Source organism: Pollicipes pollicipes, unplaced genomic scaffold, assembly GCF_011947565.3.
Source record: "Pollicipes pollicipes isolate AB1234 unplaced genomic scaffold, Ppol_2.1 Scaffold_4002;HRSCAF=4701_pilon_pilon_pilon, whole genome shotgun sequence".
In the NCBI taxonomy this organism is placed as follows: domain Eukaryota; kingdom Metazoa; phylum Arthropoda; class Thecostraca; order Pollicipedomorpha; family Pollicipedidae; genus Pollicipes; species Pollicipes pollicipes.
Genome location: NW_023596420.1, coordinates 37,088,586 through 37,107,322, shown reverse-complemented (window position 1 = coordinate 37,107,322; position 18,737 = coordinate 37,088,586). Strand labels below are relative to the sequence as shown.

Sequence of the window (18,737 nt, the reverse complement as noted above, 5' to 3'; positions counted from 1 at the left end):
GCTCACATCGGTTAGCAGATGAGCGGTAAAAATTATGAAAGTATGAGCTCATATGGTGGGGGTTGACAGGACATGTGGCCATCTTAAGATGTTTGGTCTCTATTTATAAGTGTACTCAAGTTGCAAATCAACTATCAAGCCGGCTGATGTATGTGACAGCTGAGGGTAACATCATGAGGCATAAGTATGATTTCCAGGTGACCACAAACATTAAAAAGCAGATTATCATCCACTTTGCAAAACATGGTAGATTTAGACTGGATTTTACTGGGGTTGTGTTGGCACATAATTGATGTTTGGGGCAGTTATAAATTTTTGGTGTTCAATTCCTCTATTGCAGCAGTTCACAGCAGTTAACAACAACTCATGATATCTTGGGGCAGACATTAAAATCAGAGAGATTAGAGTCAAAAGAGAAAACACCATATTCAGTACTTAACATAAGAGTAATAATTTACAAAGGTGAGGGTAGCCTGAAGACTAGATTTCTTACATTTCCCTCAGCTGTGGCATAGTTATCTGAATTGCTGCCACATTATTCTGTCCAGATTTATGTCCTGCTAATTGTGCAATCCCTGTAGCCAGAGATATGCCCAATAAATTTGAGGGCTTCAACATACAAGTTGCAAGTCGAGCACCAAATTATTTACTCTTACCAGCTTCCACTGCTTGGGGTGAACATGTAAATCAGTTGCAGACAACTGCACATCAAGCAGGCCGGGAGTCAGCGTGATGGCTCAGGAAGTTATTGTTTGTAAAAAAGCCACAATGCTAAATGCTGGATGGTAAATCATGAAAATCTGTACAGCTGGTCATTCATAACCACTCAGTGACAGTGACTGCTCAATGTGTGGCGGCAGGCGGCGCCATGGCCGCCGCCAGGGACCTGCCGCGCTGGCAGTCGTGTGGCCGGCGTCAGCGCTGGCCGCCGCGCTGCTACTTCGCGCTGGCCGCACTGCTGCTGATTGCGCTGGCGCTGCTGGAGCTGGCGCTGCTGCTGCGCGGCCTGCTGCAGCCGGCGGCGCCCAGCGCGCTCCGGCTGGACGCCGAGCTGCTGCAGCACGCGCCGCTGCTGCCGCTGCCGCCCGGCGCCGCGCCAGCGCCCGCCCAGGCCAACTGCACCCACTTCAGCTGCATGAACGTGTACCAGTGCGGCGGCGCGCGCCGCAGCCGCATCGCTGTGTACGTGTACCCGTACGCGCGGTACGCGGACGAGCGCGGCCGGGCACTTGTGCCGCTCTCGCGCGAGTACCTGGACGTGCTGCAGGCGGTGCAGCAGAGCCCGTTCTACACAGACGACCCGCACGAGGCGTGCATCTTCCTGCCGGCGATCGACACGCTGGCGAACCGGATCGACTCCGAACTGACAACGCGCGCGCTCGCCTCGCTGCCCTAGTAAGCAAGCCTTGCTGCCCTAGCAAGCAAGTCTTGCTGCCCTAGTAAGCGAGCCTCGCTACCCTGGCAAGCGATTCACGCTTCCCTAGTTAGTGAGCCTCGCTACCCTAGTAAGCGTTTCTCGCTGCCCCAGTTAGCGAGCCTCGCTGCCCTAGTGAGCGATTATCACTGACCTACCAAACGTTTTTTGCTGCCCTAGTTAGCGAACCTCGCTGCCCTAGTGAGTTGTCCTCGTTGCCCTAGTCAGCGAACCCCGCTGCCCAAGTAAGCGAGCCGGCCCGCTGTGGCGTAGAGACTGGCCACGGCGTGGAGAGGGATTGACAGCGCTTTTAATTTTCCTTGTGCTTCTTGAGAGCTTGGGCTTGCTGATAGTCATTCTCGTTGGACGGGGCTAATATGTTACGATTCAGCATCGACTTGGTTAAAGGGGGCTAGCTGTATTTCGCTTTATAAGTGTCGGTCCGTGTGTTACTGATCAGTGATGGCGATATCTTGACATAAGTCACGCGTAATGCCAGGCATTGATGTTATCGAGCAACCAATGCCCTTCGGCCAGGAGAGGCCTCGACAAAGCACCTGATAATACGCCGTTGCCTGGCGATCCCCTGTCCGGCCCGGGTCCCAGCGTACGCTGCTGTTTGCGTGCTCTCCCACCAGCCAGTGACGCCGCGTTCGTCGCCGCTGTGCAGCTGGCAGGACGGCGAGAACCACCTGGTGTTCAGCGTGTGGCCTGGCACCGGAACGGAGCGGCTGGGCCGCGCCCTGCTGGCCGGCGCCAGCCTCTCCAGCCTGGTGTACCGGCACGGCTTCGATGTGTCGCTGCCGACGGTGCGCGGCGACGACCAGCAGCCGCCGGCGCCGCCCGAGCCGGCCGAGCCGGAGTCGCCCCGGTCAGTGGACAGCACCGGTCGCCCCGCACTGTGCGCCGGGATGGTGGCGCGGTCGGTGTGACCGCTAGTCAATCGGCACTCGTTTGGTGCCGGTCCCGCTCTCCTCTTGTCTGCTGTTGGTGTCTGCCGGCGGCTAGTCTGTTCTAGCTGCTGGCTGTTGGTGTCTGCTGACTGCCAGTCTGTTCTAGCCGCTGGCTGTTGGTATCTGCTGGCTGCCAGTCTGTTCTAGCCGCTGGCTGTTGGTGTCTGCTGACTGCCAGTCTCCTCTAGCCGCTGGCTGTTGGCGTCTTCTGGCTGCCAATCTGTTCTAGCCGCCAGCTGTTGGTGTCTGCCGACGGCTAGTCTGTTCTAGCCGCCGGCTGTTGGTGTCTGCTGGCTGCCAGTCTGTTCTAGCCGCCAGCTGTTGGTGTCTGCCGACGGCTAGTCTGTTTTAGCCGCCAGCTGTTGGTGTCTGCTGACTGTCAGTCTGTTCTAGCCGCTGAGTGTTGGTGTCTGCCGACGGCTAGTCTGTTCTAGACGCTGGCTGTTGGTGTCTGCTGACTGCCAGTCTGTTCTAGCCGCTGTGTGTTGGTGTCTGCTGACTGCCAGTCTGTTCTAGCCGCTGGCTGTTGGTGTCTGCTGACTGCCAGTCTGTTCCAGCCGCTGGCTTTGGTGTCTGCTGACTGCCAGTCTGTTCTAGCCGCTGGCTGTTGGTGTCGGCCCAGCCGGACTTGCACGGCGAGTACGGCCGCACGCTGCGACGGCTGGCGGCGGCCGACGCCAGCGGACGCACGCTGGTGCTGCACCGCTGCGCCGGCGACGGTCACCGCCTCTGCGACGGAGACACCCGGCACGACTACTGGAGCGCGCTGCAGGTGAGGCCGCCGCCGCCGTCGTCGGGACCGCGGCCGGGCGGCGGGTGCTGGGGCTGCGCCGGAGCGGGCTGCCTGCCGCTGTCTGCGGTCGGACGTTTCCCGGAGCGAACGACAGACTATAAATACTGTCAGCTCTGGAGTCACAGACACTGCACTGTGAAGGCTTTCGCACGATCTCCGCCTCACAGCAGGGCGACGCCAACATCTTTGATGTGGTGTAGACGCCCCTGGTCCGATGTCAGCTTCCTTGGTGCGTGGCTGGTACCCTGTACGTGCTGCCTGACGCCCGGGCTCCGCCGCCGGCAGGGGGCCGAGTTCTGCCTGGCGGTGCGCGGCGCCCACCTAGGGCCCGAGGCGCTGGCGGACGCGCTGGCCGCTGGCTGCGTGCCCGTGGTGGCGGCCGACCTGTACGTGATGCCCTTCTCCGAGGTGCTCGACTGGACGCGGATCGGTCTGCACGTGTACGAGGAGGACCTGGCCCGGCTGCCCGACATACTCGCAGGTGCGGTCCGCGACCGACGCGTGGGGCTGCGCGCTGGTGGCCGCTGGGCTCGGAGTGCAGGCGGGAGAGCTGGTTGGCCGCCCATGTGTGCTACTACGAGGTGTGCGGGCGAGTAATCCAGTTACCTCCGACCCAAGTGGGGCCGAAACGATGGTTTTCATGTCACTACCCGCTCAGTTCTTGTCCCCGAGACGCGGCTGATCGCCGTATCGTGCGATCGTCGTCGGCGTTCGCCGTATGACCGCATTCCCGAGGGAAGGGGTCAGGCCGGGTCGTCGGTGGCCGCCACCCGCCGTCGCCGAGCGCCGCCCCGACGCGCCGTCGCTGACCGTCTCCATGCGGCGGCAGAGGTGTCCGAGTCGCGACGGCTCGAGATGCGGCGCCAGGGCGCCTGGGTGTGGCGCCGCTACTTACGCTCGTTCCGCGAGATGGCGCTCACCACACTGCAGATCGTCAACGACCGCGTCATGCCGCACCTGGCGCGCTCCTACGAGGAGTGGAACGACCCGCCACACCTGGTGAGTGCCTGCGGTCCACTCGCGCGAGGAGCGGGAGAACCCGCCACACCCGGTGAGTGCCTGCGGTCCGCTCGTGCGAGGAGCGGGAGAACCCGCCGCATCCGATAGTCATTGAGGCTGTCTTGTAGGTTTATTCCAGACCTTGTAGGGGATGGATTTCTGCGACTAGCGCCCACGCTAAGCAGCGCTTGTTGCGTGGACTCTGGCACCACCTCTCAATTGCAAGTCCCTCACCATTGGAAGCATTTTGTGACGAAAACAAAGCGTGTCGTAATGCTCGCCCTGGCCTGTCCTGTCCTCTGACGTCACGACGTCTCCGGACTTTTAGCGGGACCGCTGCCACTGTCCGCATGGTCATCGCAGGCAGAGGTGAATAGCGAGCGCTTAAAGCGACCCAAACGCATTTCGCCAGAAGCGGTGGGCGGGAAGTAGTGTGCCCTAATCGAGTAAGCTGCCGGTCCCCCTACGAACAGCGAGGCGGCCCGCCGCCAAGCATACAGGCATTGAGACCGCCCGTAGCCAGGACGCGTGGCGTCACTAGCGCGCGTGCTCCGGTAGGTGTCGTTCGGGTACCCGCTGACGGTGCTGTACACGGCCTTGAGATCGCCTGTGGCCAGGAAGTGTGACGTCACTAGTGTGGGATGCGCCCCGGCAGGTGTCACCGGCGTACCCGCTGACGGTGCCGTACGCGGCCTTGAGATCGCCTGTGGCCAGGACGTGTGACGTCACTAGTGTGGGATGCGGCCCGGCAGGTGTCACCGGCGTACCCGCTGACGGTGCCGTACACGGCCTTGAGATCGCCTGCAGCCAGGACGTGTGACGTCACTAGCGTGGGATGTGCCCCGGCAGGTGTCACCGGCGTACCCGCTGACGGTGCTGTACACGGCCTTGAGATCGCCTGCAGCCAGGACGTGTGACGTCACTAGCGTGGGATGCGCCCCGGCAGGTGTCACCGGCGTACCCGCTGACGGTGCCGTACACGGCCCCGCGCAGCCAGGGCTTCACCGCCGTCGTGCTGACGTACGACCGGCTGGACAGCCTGTACCAGATCATTGAGACGGTGGCGCTGGCGCCCTCGCTCTCCAAGGTGCTCGTGGTGTGGAACAACCAGAAGAAGGCGCCGCCCAGCGGTGAGCACCGGCGCAGGCTCTACACGGAGCTCGTAAAGAGTTCTGTGACAATGCGCTTCGCTTGTGGAGGTCCCATGTCCACTGGCCTACATGGGCTTCAGTTTGTGTGCGCTCAGTCACAACATATGCTCGTCATTATTCTCCTGTCAAATGATGTTTGCTGGCTCCTGCGTGGTGTCGTGTTATATACTCCACCGAGCCATCCATACCTCATTGCGTAGCGTCATCTAGTAGCCTTTTCATATCATTTCCACGAATCAGTGCTGCAATTCCTGCGAAAAAGATGACGCCAATTGTAAGTAATGTTAGCTTCTATTAAAGCTATTCTATTAAAATTGTTAGCCTGACCGGCCCCGGTTCGCTGCGAGCCTGGATTGGTGATGCTTTTTGTAGCGTGGCTCAGGCTCCATTTGCTTTTAAACATGCCGCTTTAATTGGCATCCACGCGCTCATTGTAGCCTGTCCACACACACCCTCGCACGCTTCCTGTTTAACGTAAGGTGTGCCGCGCGTTGTCCGCGTCACGTCCCGCGCGCCACGTCCACGTTCACGTGTGGCCGCCGTCCGGGCGTCACGATGTCGTAGTTGTCCCTGAACACGCCGTGCCCGCCTCCGCAGCGTCGCTGTGGCCGACCATCTCGAAGCCGCTGAAGGTGGTGCAGACGGGCGCCAACCTGCTCAGCAACAGGTTCTACCCGTACGACGAGATCGAGACCGAGTGTGTGCTGGCACTGGACGACGACATCACCATGCTGACCGTCGACGAGCTCGAGTTCGGCTACCAGGTCGGTCAGGTGCCGCCCGCGGGCCCTCGGTACGAAACGCGAGCGCGGGGGCGGGGAGGTTTGGGAAGAGCTTCGGCACGAAGGTCGTGGAGGAAGCAACGCCAATCAGTTTTGCTCAGGTTACGCTTACTGCTAATGCAAGGCTGTTGCGTAGAACGCTCTTTTGAGAGAATTTGTCAGCGCTGTTGCTGGGTATTCCTCACCACGCCACGTTTTGATGCATCTTACCCGCACAGATGGGACGCGGGCGTCCAAACTCTCTGCCATACTCGGTGTGTTATGCGATGCCATACGCGTGACGGCGGAGGAGGTCGGAAGCCCAAGTGTGGCCCAACTGGTGTCGGAGTGTGGCCCGACTGATGCCGGAGTGTGGCCCGACTGTTGCCAGAGTGTGGCCCGACTGGTGTCAGAGTGTGGCCCGACTGTTGCCAGAGTGTGGCCTGACTGGTGGCAGAGTGTGGCCCGACTGTTGCCGGAGTGTGGCCCGACTGGTGTCGGAGTGTGGCCCGACTGGTGACGAAGTGTAGCCCGACTGGTGCCGAAGTGTGGCCCGACTGGCGCGGTGCCCGTACTGCTGTGTACGGTGTCCATGCTGCATACTGCCCGACCTGTGCGCGGTACAGTGTCCGCGTCGTCAGGTGTGGCGGGAATACCGTGTCCATGTCGTATACTGCCCGACCTGTGCGCGGTGCGGTGTTCGCGTCGCCAGGTGTGGCGGGAGCACCGTGTCCAAGCCGCATACTGCCCGACCTGTACGCGGTACGGTGTCCGCGTCGCTAGGTGTGGCGAGAATACCCGGACAGGATCGTCGGCTTTCCGTCGCGGAACCACGTGTGGAACAACGTCACGCAGAGCTGGGGCTACGACTCCGAATGGACCAGCGACCTGTCCATGGTGCTCACCGGCGCAGCCTTCTATCACAAGGTCAGCCGGCAGGCCACGCTCGGGTCGGCGTGCTAGCGCAGGGGTGGTTGCGCTGCTCATCCGGACCGCTCACCAGCTTGATCGGTGTCAAGACAGGTTTTGTCCGCCAAGACCGAGGTGGTGTCCGGCAGTACCGGGACAGGGCTCCGCGCTTGGTTACCGCAGGTCGCACGGCAATAGTGTTTTACGTCACTCACCTCTCGCCATGACTGGGGCTGGTCTTGCTGCGCGGTCGGCGTTGATGAGAGTCGGACGGGCCTCACCCTATGTCGGGCCGTGTGGTCTGTCCCTGCTGGCCTGGGGGCTTGACGCGAACGAGCCGACCGCCATTAGTACACTATAGATCGCTGCAGGTATTAATCGGTCCTGGCCGATTTGGTGAGCTTAGTTTTGCCTCCGATAAGCTGACATCACAGGACCCGGGTGTGTCTCCCTGTTGGTTGTGTTTCTTTCCAGCTCTCCCGTATTTATGACGTTTTCTTCGCTGGATTGTGGGAAGCATCGATATGCGACGACGCGTTGTCTGTTACAGTACTGGAATTATCGGTACACAAACTCCCTCCCTGGCAACATCAAACAGTGGGTGGATGACAACATGAACTGTGAGGATATCGCGATGAACTTCTTGGTCAGCAATGTCACGGGCAAGGCCCCCATCAAGGTAACGACTGCGTGCAATAACGGCGTCCCACCCGAATGAAATTTGATATGGACGCACTAGATAACAAACTCTTGCGACATGAGCGCCCGAAACATTTAAGCGTGCCCGTGGTCCTCCCACGACACACGTATCGTACAGTTCCATTTCTGAGAAGTCGCAATATACAGGGCGGGCGAACCAACGCATCTGCCCAGAGTAGTCCAAGTTGATGTCTGCGCATGCCTTTGTGGACAGGCATGATGCGGGGTGGTTTAAAGGTGGCGTCCGGTGCTGATCATTTCCGTGTGTCACCGCCATGGTTCTTCTGGTCCCTGCGTTCCCACTGGTCCTCTTCGCGGACCTGCGCTCCGCCATGCGGCGCCCTGACCCGATCCGACCCGATCTGACCTGACCTGACCTGACCTGACCTGGCCTGACTTGACTATCTGACCTGACATGACCCGGCATGACCTGGTCTGACCTGAACTGACGTGACGGGATCTGATCTGACCTGGCCTGACCTGGTCTGGCCTGACCTGACCTGACCTGACCTGACCTGGCCCGACCGGGCGCCGGCAGGTGGCGGCGCGGAAGAAGTTCAAGTGCACGTCCGCCGACTGCAGCGGTGGCGACCTGTCGGCGAACGTGGACCACTTCATCGAGCGGTCCGACTGCATCCAGCACTTCGTGGGCGCGTTCGGCGCCATGCCGCTGCGCAGGGTGCAGTTCCGCGCCGACCCCGTCCTCTACCGGGACGACTTCCCGGCCAAGCTCAAGCGCTACAACGACGTGGGCAGTCTGTGAGGCGGCCGGACGCCGCCGCCGCCGCGGCTGGAGGGGTCGGAGCGGGTCAGGGGGCCGCCCTCCGCGGCGGTCAGGCTTTCAGGCACCGATGGCAGCGGGTTGTGATTTCGTTTTTACAAGGAGACCACGTTGGGAGCTGTACCAGGAGATCTGTTTCCGGTCGCCCGGTGGACGAAGCGGGAGGTTTGGTCTTGTCCCTGGAATTTGAGAACTGCCGCGAGGGAGGCTGAGAGCTTTTCTGAGCTGGACTGTGCAGGCGTTATAATGTGATGTCTGGACTCCTGATCATGATCAGCGGCCGCCGTTTTAGGCTAAATGTGACGCATTGTGTAGGGAAGAATACGAGCTTACTGTGGTTACAACAGGCCAACTGTGAAGATTATTAATGATACTTAATCCGTGTTCTACGCGTCGTTTATCGTCGTTTATCGTCATCATGTGCCATGTATTTGTCAGCGAAGTGTTACAAGATGTTGTGCTATGAAACATTTTAATACAATATCATAATTATTGTGCGTCTTCGCGCGGTAGTACATTGGTTGCAGATTGTTATTTATTGCCCATTTATTAGAACTACTTAACTGATGTGTATAGCCCGATGCAGAATGTCTTTCGTGTGAACATGTCGGGCTTATTCAGCAGTACCGGATAGTACCGAAAGTTATCTGTGAAACCGTTCTGCTTGCCTCTGCTTTTTACACTTGCTGCCATCTAGTGTCAGTAGATGCATCAACACTTCCACCGTCACCGCCAGGTCCTTGACCGATGCAAGACGTCAGCAAGACAAGTGCTTGATGCAGGGTTCTAGCAGTGGCTTCGGAACTGAATGGGATTTACTGCCCCCTCGCTGCTCAGCAAGGCTTGAACAACTTGGCATTAGTCGTATTGCTTCAGATGTTGAAACGATATTCGGAAACTGTTTCTTTAGGGATACTTTTGAGCTTCCTGCTTATTAGCTTTCGATGTTAGTTCCAAGACTCAGCGGACCAGTTCAAGATATACGGGATGTATCAGCAGCGCGCACTTTGAGGCGCATGACATCTCAAAAAGTGTGGGCCAGCAAAATCTATGACATGATGTAGGAGCAAAACAGCGTCACTTGGGGTGTGTCATTGGTTCTCGCTCTGATCCGACATGTCCGATACAAACTTCAACAGCATTAGCTAAAATTCCATCGATCAAATGAGACCAGAAATATCAATGACACGATGTCAATGATAAATGATGCGACAATTCTTCATCCCACCAAACGAAACCTGCTGATATTTGCAATGAAAGGAAGCGATGCATGATGAAAAATGGCAGAGAAGACCTCGATGAACTTGGTGTTATTAGCAACACATCATAAAGCATGCTGAAAAACCAGTGCCAGAGCACCGCAAGAACTATACTGGCCACAGCAGTATAACATCCGATGGTGATATTTGTAAAAACACTTCATTTTCTTTGAAAAGCGAAAAATAGAGTTGACATACATTTGTTGGACTCAAACGCTACGTTCTGAGCCCCAGCTTACATCCCGTTCTAAAATAAAGAAGTAAAACGCGGTTTTTGAAAGATGGAGTTTTCACCTGTGCCCAAATGTGATGGAGTGATGCGGCATGTGGAGAGGAGTTCGTTTTTCCAATGCCGCTGTCAGTATATGGTCACGCATCGCATGTGTGGGCCAGATTTGCCTGCTTTACCAACAGGATGGATTCGCGGGTAAACCATATTTGTAGGCATGCGTCTGCTACTTTTTGCAACGCAGTACACTTTCGTCGAAATTTAGGAGCGCAATATAGGCATCACGCTGATTGTAGCTGGGACGACGAGGAGAAAAACTTTACGATTGTAGGGATGGATAATGATAAATCCTAAAAGTGTGCTCGTTGCAATTGCATTGTTGATAACTATGACGTCGGCATTGTTCAGTAATGCAATGTAATATGCCATCTTAAACAGCCATAAAGACAAAACACTAACATGGTGAACCATGCGAAATATATGAAATGCCAGCGGCCATTTAAATGTGTTTTGAAGGACGAAATGCTGTCTTTTACTCCTGACGTTCTGCTGTCGCCATTTCGCACCAGTGCACCAGGAATGACGACGACCACAATCCCGATCTCACATGTGATCGGAACCACAACTCGGTCAGCAAACTAAGACTACGTAGTATAGGGATTCTTGTGGTATTCGGTCGGTGTAACCCGTTGGTCACTGTCTGCTTCAAAGTCTAAATATGTTATGTCTTTCCGTGTAAAAGAACCCAGCGAAACAATGGCAAAAAGTAGCGAAAAGTATCGAAAGTATCGTGTCTACCAAAAAGTATCAAAAGCATCGTATCTACCAAAAGTATCGTATTTGTCGTAACCTGAACTTTAGTAGCCTGCTGACGACGCCGACGACGACGAGGAAGCAAATGTAAACAGCGCAGAAGTGCGGAGTGAAGTACGAGTTGTCATCATTGCTAGCATGTGGTAGTGGCGTAATCTTCCACTTTGTTCAATTCAAGGCAAAACTTTATTGACATTGCAACTTAAAGAGCGAAAGGTGGCAGAACAAGGTGCCATGGTATCCACAAAGTGTACCTCAGTCTTCCACGCATTTACTTCAACAATAATGTTCGATGGGCCAATACGTAATCTCTCGGACATGACGTAGCGAAGGGTATGATTACGATTAAACGCCTGTTCTTAAGTCGACAAGCAATAGGATCATTCAGACATTTGGTAACCGGCATTTCATTCGTTTCGGCCCATTCTGGCTCGTTTTAACTGATGCGTTGTGATGACGTTCCGGTCCAATCCACACTGCGCGTCTAAGAAACCAGAAATACGGGGTTCGAGTTCCGGCGGAGCCCCCCCCCCCCCCCCGTCTGGGCAAAAAGGAAGCCACGCAGTGTGAATTAAGATATAGCTTCAGCAGCTGAGTGCGTCGTAGAGCCCCAATGACGACGACGGTCCAACTCATAATCCTTGGTCTAGTCTAATCCGCCAGGTAATGCCCATAGTTTGAAGCTTGGTCACTTGTCCATTATTTGGGTACAGCATTGGAGAAGTCCCTCCCACGTAGCTCAATCAGTTAATAGGCCTTCCTCCCGACCAAGCTGTGGCGGGGAGGGTGGGTTCGAGTCGCTTCGACGCCCGATACTTGCCCCTGCTCGGAATGGCCAGCCGCCGCTCAAGGTCAGGTGAGGTCAGAGGGCGAAATTGGCCGCACCGAGCAATGCCGCACGCTAATATTTCGCTACCAAATTCTGCCGTTGAAGTTGAATTCTACCATTGGATGGTGCGGCCTGGGTTTGCACACACAAAAAAAAACACCGCTTATCGTGAACTCTGATCCCAGAAATCCATCAAAATATTTTGGCTAGATTTATAAGAAATTAAGAAAAAAGCACAACAGTCAAACAAAATTGTGATCATGTGACGGCGAATGTGACTCGAAATGTACTATCACATTCTGTACGTTGTTTTGGCGTTTTTATCGATCGGATACGGCTGTCTAACCACCAGAGAGTTCGGTATGACTGAACGTAAAAACAGCACTGAAAATGCACTGCATCTCAATGACTAATGAGAGCAAGGAGTTCGTCTCAAAAAAGTAGTGAAATCGGACTTCTTTGGTTTCCATATTTCCTTATCACGTTTTGACGACTTCTCGCTGTGTGTTTTCAATTTCTTAATGCACGAATTTTACTACCCACTAGGTAGGCAGGGAAATATTTTCCCCAATCAGTCGAAAATGGGAATTTGTCCCGTCATGTTTGCCCTAAAATGCACATCTGGAAAGCCGTGATGCCATTTTTGGCAGATTGTCTCCGAAAATTCCAGTCTGACCTACAAATTCTTATTTTTATCATCAAATCTCACAGAAGAGGCAACACCAATTGCGTAATGTACCAATGAAAGATACAGATCGATTTCAGCCTGTAGCATTGACCTCGACACCAGTTAATGTTGAGGGGGGAGGGGGGGAGGGCATCGATATTTTCAGGGTGTTTATTTGCACGCAACAGCACAGGCGCACTGTCACGTTCTCGAGAATCCAAATGTGACGTTTTGTTCATTTTTGTGTGAAATCAGCGCTTCTCGGTGGAGGATAGAGATAAAAGAACTCAAGATGCGCTACGATTTTCGAAAATGACCACGCACTCCCTGTGTTTCTCTTTTCTATCGAGTCTGAATAGCCAAGTGTGTGTTTTCACTTGACATGTAACATACAACATGCGTTGGCGATTTAAATTTTGATTGATTATTTTGTTTTGCCGCAGTTGTGTAGACGATTGGATGGTTAGTAACGTGCGAATGTGGTCGTTTTATTATTATGTTCGATATTGTACTCATACAACTATTGTAATTACATGGAATCAAACAATAGGCCACTTGATGGAAAAGTTCGTGAACACAATGAACAGAACTAGACATTATGTAAAATATCATGTGGCGAGGAGAGAGCGACACATCCGGCCTCCCAGATTTATGACATTATTTGCTCATTATCATTTTATTCTTTTAGAACATCAAGTACTTCTTACACTAGCTACAGTTTTCCTCAAAAGTGTTCATCAGTGTATATTATAAGTATAGCACCACCCGACTGCGGCCTTGGTTTGGGGTGGCCGCGGGCGAAGTTCCATGCCGGCCGCTCTCCCGCGCCCCCACGAAGACTGCAACGCCTGACCCGCCAATGCTGTTCACAGGGGCGTCGTTCCGCAAAATGAGTTTTTTTGGGGGGACTGAGTAGTAAAAAATGACCTTATCTACCCCAAAAATATTCCAACAAATAGGTTTCTACTCAGACTGGGCCGACTGTCTCCCCAAAACTGGGAGGAAAGAGGGTTAGTTGGTCCAGCTCTTCCAAGAAAGTGGGAAACCCAAGTTAGGGGGCTGAGGTCACCAAATGTTTAGAAAATTACATTTCTACCTGTTCAGGAAGAACCATGTAGGACTTCCTGTACCCCTAAATGGTGTATTAGCACATGATTTTTTGTTACATACGTATGAAGTTGCGGTATAGTCTGATTCATTTCATACCTTCCTATTCGCCTGGAGTACCGTCTTCACGCTACATAGATTATACAAAATCAACACAGAGCCAATTTAGAGAGGAGCATCACATAGTGGTGATTTCATTACGACATGATTTTAATCCCTGGCGTCATGACCGAAGACAAAAGCTACAGGTGATGGGCACTATTACGGCTGTTAACAACTTAAGAGTTAACAGATGCGTGTTGGGAGAAAAACTATGGTCTAATTCCAGGGAATGTTAACTTGAATGTGAGATTAATTAAAGGCCTGTCTTCCAGGGCCATTCGAAATCTAAAGAAGTTTCACTGGATCATGAGAAAGCTGCAAAGCAAAATACATGGACTCCCTTTTTTGTCCTCAGCTCTACAAAATGAGCTTATGCTATTTGATATACCTCACATGCATTTTACTACTTTAAAAAGCGATATCCGAGGCACATAATTGCATTATGTCACTTATTTGGTAGCTGATGTTAAAACAATTAGAGACGATATTTTCCAATCATCAGTTTTGCAGTACAATTACAGGCCACTGACAAAAGGTCGTTTCATGTTTTTGTGATGAAATTGGGTGGCGAATGGAGAAAGAGAAAAGTCATGGCGCTTGAACATTCGCCAGTCATCGCCTTGTTTTACGTAACCAATAAAACGTGCGACTCGCATGACCAAAATAAGGGGAGCATGGGTGATTACGCGCATTACCACCTGATCCTCGCAGGGGTCAGCTTAGCGGCGGTGTAGTGTTTTTGCGTGAAAGCCGTCCTTTTTAACGTTTAACCCAACAGCACACGTTTTTACCTAGACAGGTCGTTAGCTTGCTGTGCTTGTTGGCTTGTTTGTGACTGACAGCACGCTCAACTGAACACTCCGATTATGCGACATCTGTCTCCTCTCTAGCCCTCGCTCTGCCCGTGTCTACTTCCCCACCACCCGTCCGCAGTGGCGGCTGGTCGAGGCGCGCCTCCATTTGAACCACCGGTCACCCCCGGCGCCAGTGCTCCTCCGATCGCTCTGCTTTGTCATGTTGGTGTAATTTATCCGCCCTAAACTAAACAAAACGCCTCTCCATCGGGCGACCCGCCAAACATCCTCCATAAAACGCAGAAGTCACCTGGATTGCCTTCCAATAGCCCGACCCGCGCTAATCCCCGTTTTACGGGTGGTATTTAGGAGCGCGCGCGGCCGCCGCGCGGCGCCCGACCGGCGCTGGCCGCGGCCGCCGGCCGCCGGCAGCGGCCGACCGGCGGTGTCATCAAGTCGTTTGCGGCGGCGCCGACCTGTGCCGCTCACGCGCCGGCGGCAGGCTCCGGCCGCCGTCCCCGGCCCCGGTCCGGGGCCCCAGGCGGGGACGGCCGGCTGACGACGAGAGACTGGCCGGCCGGCGCCCTGCAATGTTGAGGAGGGGAGAGGGCGAGGCTAGTCATTCCGATCAGACAGCCGGGACGAATTCTGACGTAAATCGATGGTAGGCTTTGTAGAATTTGTAGGTGTTTGTTTTCCTCCAGCGCTTTAATTTGTCTCCAATATCTGTTGGCTAATGACATTGGGGTAGCAGCATGCAAACAACCTGACCCACGCAAAACCTGCCAAGTTTTACTTAATACCAACAAGAAAGGCCTCCAAATCCTGTGTTTATGCAAAAACTGCATTTGAAAACTTGAAGAAGCCACATAAGACGCATGCAGTCAGAAAGGGTTCTCCGCTAAGGCCTGCACAAGCGGCCAAGCCGGAAGGTTATGACGAACCATTCGCAGCATCAGATTCGAAAGTTACTTACCACGATCATCAGGTGGAACAAACATTGCCCGAACCGCACGAACATTCTGAGAATCAAATTCTCACGCCCTGGCACCCAACACACTGTACTACTGAGAGCTGCTGGAAACAAAGACGGCTGAGCCGAACGGCTTTGATGACCAGCAACGAGCGTCAGAAAAGAAATGAAATTGCCGGAGGATATCGTTACTCATCACAACGAACAGAAAGCCGTTTTTAAATGTGCACTCCCTGAACAATACCGTTCAAGCTGATCTACGCGATGATGTTTATTTGCTCAGCCTCTGATAAAAATTAGAAATGTACAGCAATTCTAAGAGCACGAGATCTGCATTTCATTAGCTTTCATTAAATTTTAGGTTCGTATTTGCTGCGCCATATTCCATCGTTGTGTGTCGGTTTACCGCGTGTTCCGCTGGTTGTATGTACGTTCTCCGTAAACGTGCATCTCCAAGGAGTCCATTAAACCGCTCACGAATGGCACGCTTTGTTCCTCCCGCATGGTATATCACTGGGCAGAGATTTCAATATATTTTATACACCACGTTGTTCTGAGTGCGTCTCCCTTTCAGTGCATTTACCTATGTACGGCAAATACCACTCTCAGCTGGACACATCGGGCTCTCTAGCGCTGATCTGGCTCACGTGAACTCTAAACTCAGGCCATTAGTCTACGCCACCCCGCAGCCGTGTAAACCGCTCGATCGTACAGCGGGTCGATCTGTTTACGCAGCTCGTCATCTATAAGATCTTTACATGTGCTTCTTGCTTTTCTATAGTTTCTTCGTGAGCCTGACGAAGCCTTAAATTTTTTTCACGTTCTCGATTTTACATCGAGAGCTTGCGACACAAACGGAAGACCTCATTCGGTGGTATGGGCACCTGTTCCTAGGGAAAACAAGAAATATTTCCGTTGCATTACGTTCGCGGGATTGTGGACTAGAATATGCACACGCCGCCTCCCACATTTGTGAAATAAGAACCGCTTTCCGAGAAGTTAGAAGTTAGTTCCGAATTCTAGTGTAGCATGATGCAAGCGGGCATGTGTGAAAAGTTTGGTGGGGCTTCTATCTGGTTGTGCTACAAAAGGGGTGTCAAGGAGTGAAATCAATACGTCTTGTGCAAGGTGTCCCACTGAGAGAAAATACTAGGGTGTGTTGATTTGTTCTTTCAAAAAATACGGCGGTGAGCTCAACTTCCGGATCCATACGCTGAAAATGCGATCGATGTAACGGATGAACAACTTTGTTCTTGGACCACATTTAGCTAGAAAAAAATGACTGAAGACAGTGCCTAAAGGGTATCACCAGCGGTGGTGCACAGCAGTTGCCCATCGGCACACCTTTTGTTTATTTGCACACAGAGTTCTTCAAGCGCCCTTAGTTGTTGTTAAATATGTGAGCCAATAGTTCAGCAGAGTCACCTGTGCTAAGACCAGAACATATATCCTATCCATGCTTTCCTCGATTAAACCCATTACCGTAAAATGCTGGGCTTGAAATGTCGTAAGCTGTCAATTCAACCAGCGTTTGCTCTGTAACGTCTTCTCATCAGAACTTACTGGTATATTGAGGGTCGATAGCTCACCACAAGAGCTCCGAACTCACAGTGCTTTCGCGTCTGCTTTAAACCGTGTTCAAACTTGAGATGATGCGCGCATGCGTGGTAACTGAGAATGAAGGCCGGACTACCTAGGCTCCGGCCTGAACACCACCATCCGAACCAGGCGCTGGAGGAGATAAACATCCATTAACACAAAATATCTTCAGAAAATCCCTTCTGTCGTCCATAAAAGTTCAGCCTATTCTATCCCACTAAACTTTGCCCTTGGTTGTGAATACACTGACCGGGTGATTCGGGATAGTTTCGGAACAAACTCGTAAAAACTTCACTCTCAGAGATGATGGCAAGGGTCGGCACACCAAAAACTAATAAAACGCCGCTGAGTATGCGGCGCTGGGTTCAAGCGGCAGAGACTAGGACGCTCAGGTATTTAACTGGATGGACTTGCAAGGCCCGTAAAGGAAATGCCTGATGCTGCATGGGGTTTTGGCCTGAGATAGCTAGATTGCAGAATACAAGTTCACACGAGGTGTGAACCACAGCCGCAACCTTGTTAATTCACCTAACGCTCCGATTCCTGACCACAGGTGTAATTTCTTCGACCGAGATGTTCCATACCGGTCCATGCAGAACAAAAAGCAAGAATGCATCGTGACAGGACCGACAACGCCAGGGAGCGACGGCTCCGTCGCCGACCGAAGCTGCCACTCGATTGGTTGAATTTGACGTCGGGTGTGATGTCATGGCGTGGCCGAATCCTTTCGTGGCTAAGGATTCGTGCAGCACTTCTTGATAAAAAAGAACAAAACATCACAAACAGCATTAAACCGCCCAGTGTGCGACGTTTTAATCGCGGTCAGTCTCTTCCCAGGCCTTGATATCAAACATCAATGGCAAAACTCTTAAATGTCAGACATTCCCTTTAAACGTCGTAGTCGTCAGGACCGTGCCTCCTCTTGTGTCCAGGGGCTCCAGCCGAGCTGAGAAGACTACACAGGCCTAAGTAGAGCACCAATGGCGAGCATATGGCCCCCGATTTAACGCACGTGGCGAGCTTTTCACCGTCTCCGACGAGCCGTAACGACGGCCATAGACCAAACGGGCACAACACCCCGACGGGCAGCTATTGGTAAACGTGCTGAAGGCCGCGCTCGATATGGGAGCCGTCGTTTATGGCGCCCTCCACTTCACCTTCCCTAAATCCGTCGCCGCACCCGACAGCGGCCGGCCAATGCCGCGCGTGACCGGCCGAGCGCGCGCCGAACCCGGGCCGGGGGCCACGGAGTGGGCGCGACCGTACAGCGGGGTCACGGTGAGAGGGTGATTGTACAGTGAGGTCAAGGAGTGAGCGTGATTGCACAGCGGGGTCACGGTGTGAACCCCACGTCCGACGGGCAGACTGCGCCGAAGGGGATAACAGAAGGACTGCATCACGCCATGGCGCTAGGTCCTAATTGTGTAGTGCTATCTAGGTTAATATAGAAAATAGTACATGCTTGATCGCTCATGAGGGTGAAGCATGAGTCCCTTTAAACAGGGTGAGCTCATTCCAGGGAGACACCTCCCTAAGTCAGAGATGCTTTTAGATGCAATCGGGCCTGTCTCGATACGGCATTAGCTTCGTATTTTTGGGTGGAGCCTTCATCTTTCCGTGAAGTACAACGCTTAATTGTTTGTCTCGGTCTCCGAAAGAGAAATGTGGTTTTCAAAACTACACAGAAACAAAAATTATACGTTTTTAATGCATAATTTCCCCCTAAATACGTACGGACCTATGTCCCTGATGAGAACGTGGTAGCGTTAGATATAGATACACTGATAGTGATAATTACGGTCCACTAATCTCGTTTTATGTTCTAGATACATTTACTTGTGGACCAAGGCAAGATCCGGGATTTTGTGAAGATAAGGGCCATATTCCTTTCCGGGGGGACCCCAC

General features: G+C 53.3%; 1 protein-coding gene across 1 annotated transcript; it reads left to right on the top strand.

Moving 5' to 3' along the window:
- The first annotated feature begins 1,135 nt into the window (after positions 1-1,135).
- LOC119094444 (exostosin-2) lies at positions 1,136-8,442 on the top strand. Its single transcript, XM_037217502.1, has 10 exons — positions 1,136-1,395; positions 2,085-2,223; positions 3,446-3,466; positions 3,569-3,641; positions 3,990-4,159; positions 5,106-5,289; positions 5,908-6,074; positions 6,855-6,998; positions 7,531-7,659; positions 8,218-8,442. The coding sequence occupies exons 1-10, from the start codon at positions 1,136-1,138 to the stop codon at positions 8,440-8,442; spliced, it is 1,512 nt and encodes a 503-aa protein (XP_037073397.1).
- Positions 8,443-18,737: the final 10,295 nt, after the last annotated feature.

What these genes read in the sequence shown, in the direction of transcription:
- LOC119094444 (XM_037217502.1), top strand. Translation starts at nt 1,136, where the DNA reads ATGAACGTGTACCAGTGCGGCGGCGCGCGCCGCAGCCGCATCGCTGTG. An exon ending in GAAGAAGGCGCCGCCCAGCG is followed by an intron (nt 5,290 to 5,907) that starts GTGAGCACCGGC and finishes CCGCCTCCGCAG; the next exon opens with CGTCGCTGTGGCCGACCATC. An exon ending in CGGGCAAGGCCCCCATCAAG is followed by an intron (nt 7,660 to 8,217) that starts GTAACGACTGCG and finishes GGGCGCCGGCAG; the next exon opens with GTGGCGGCGCGGAAGAAGTT.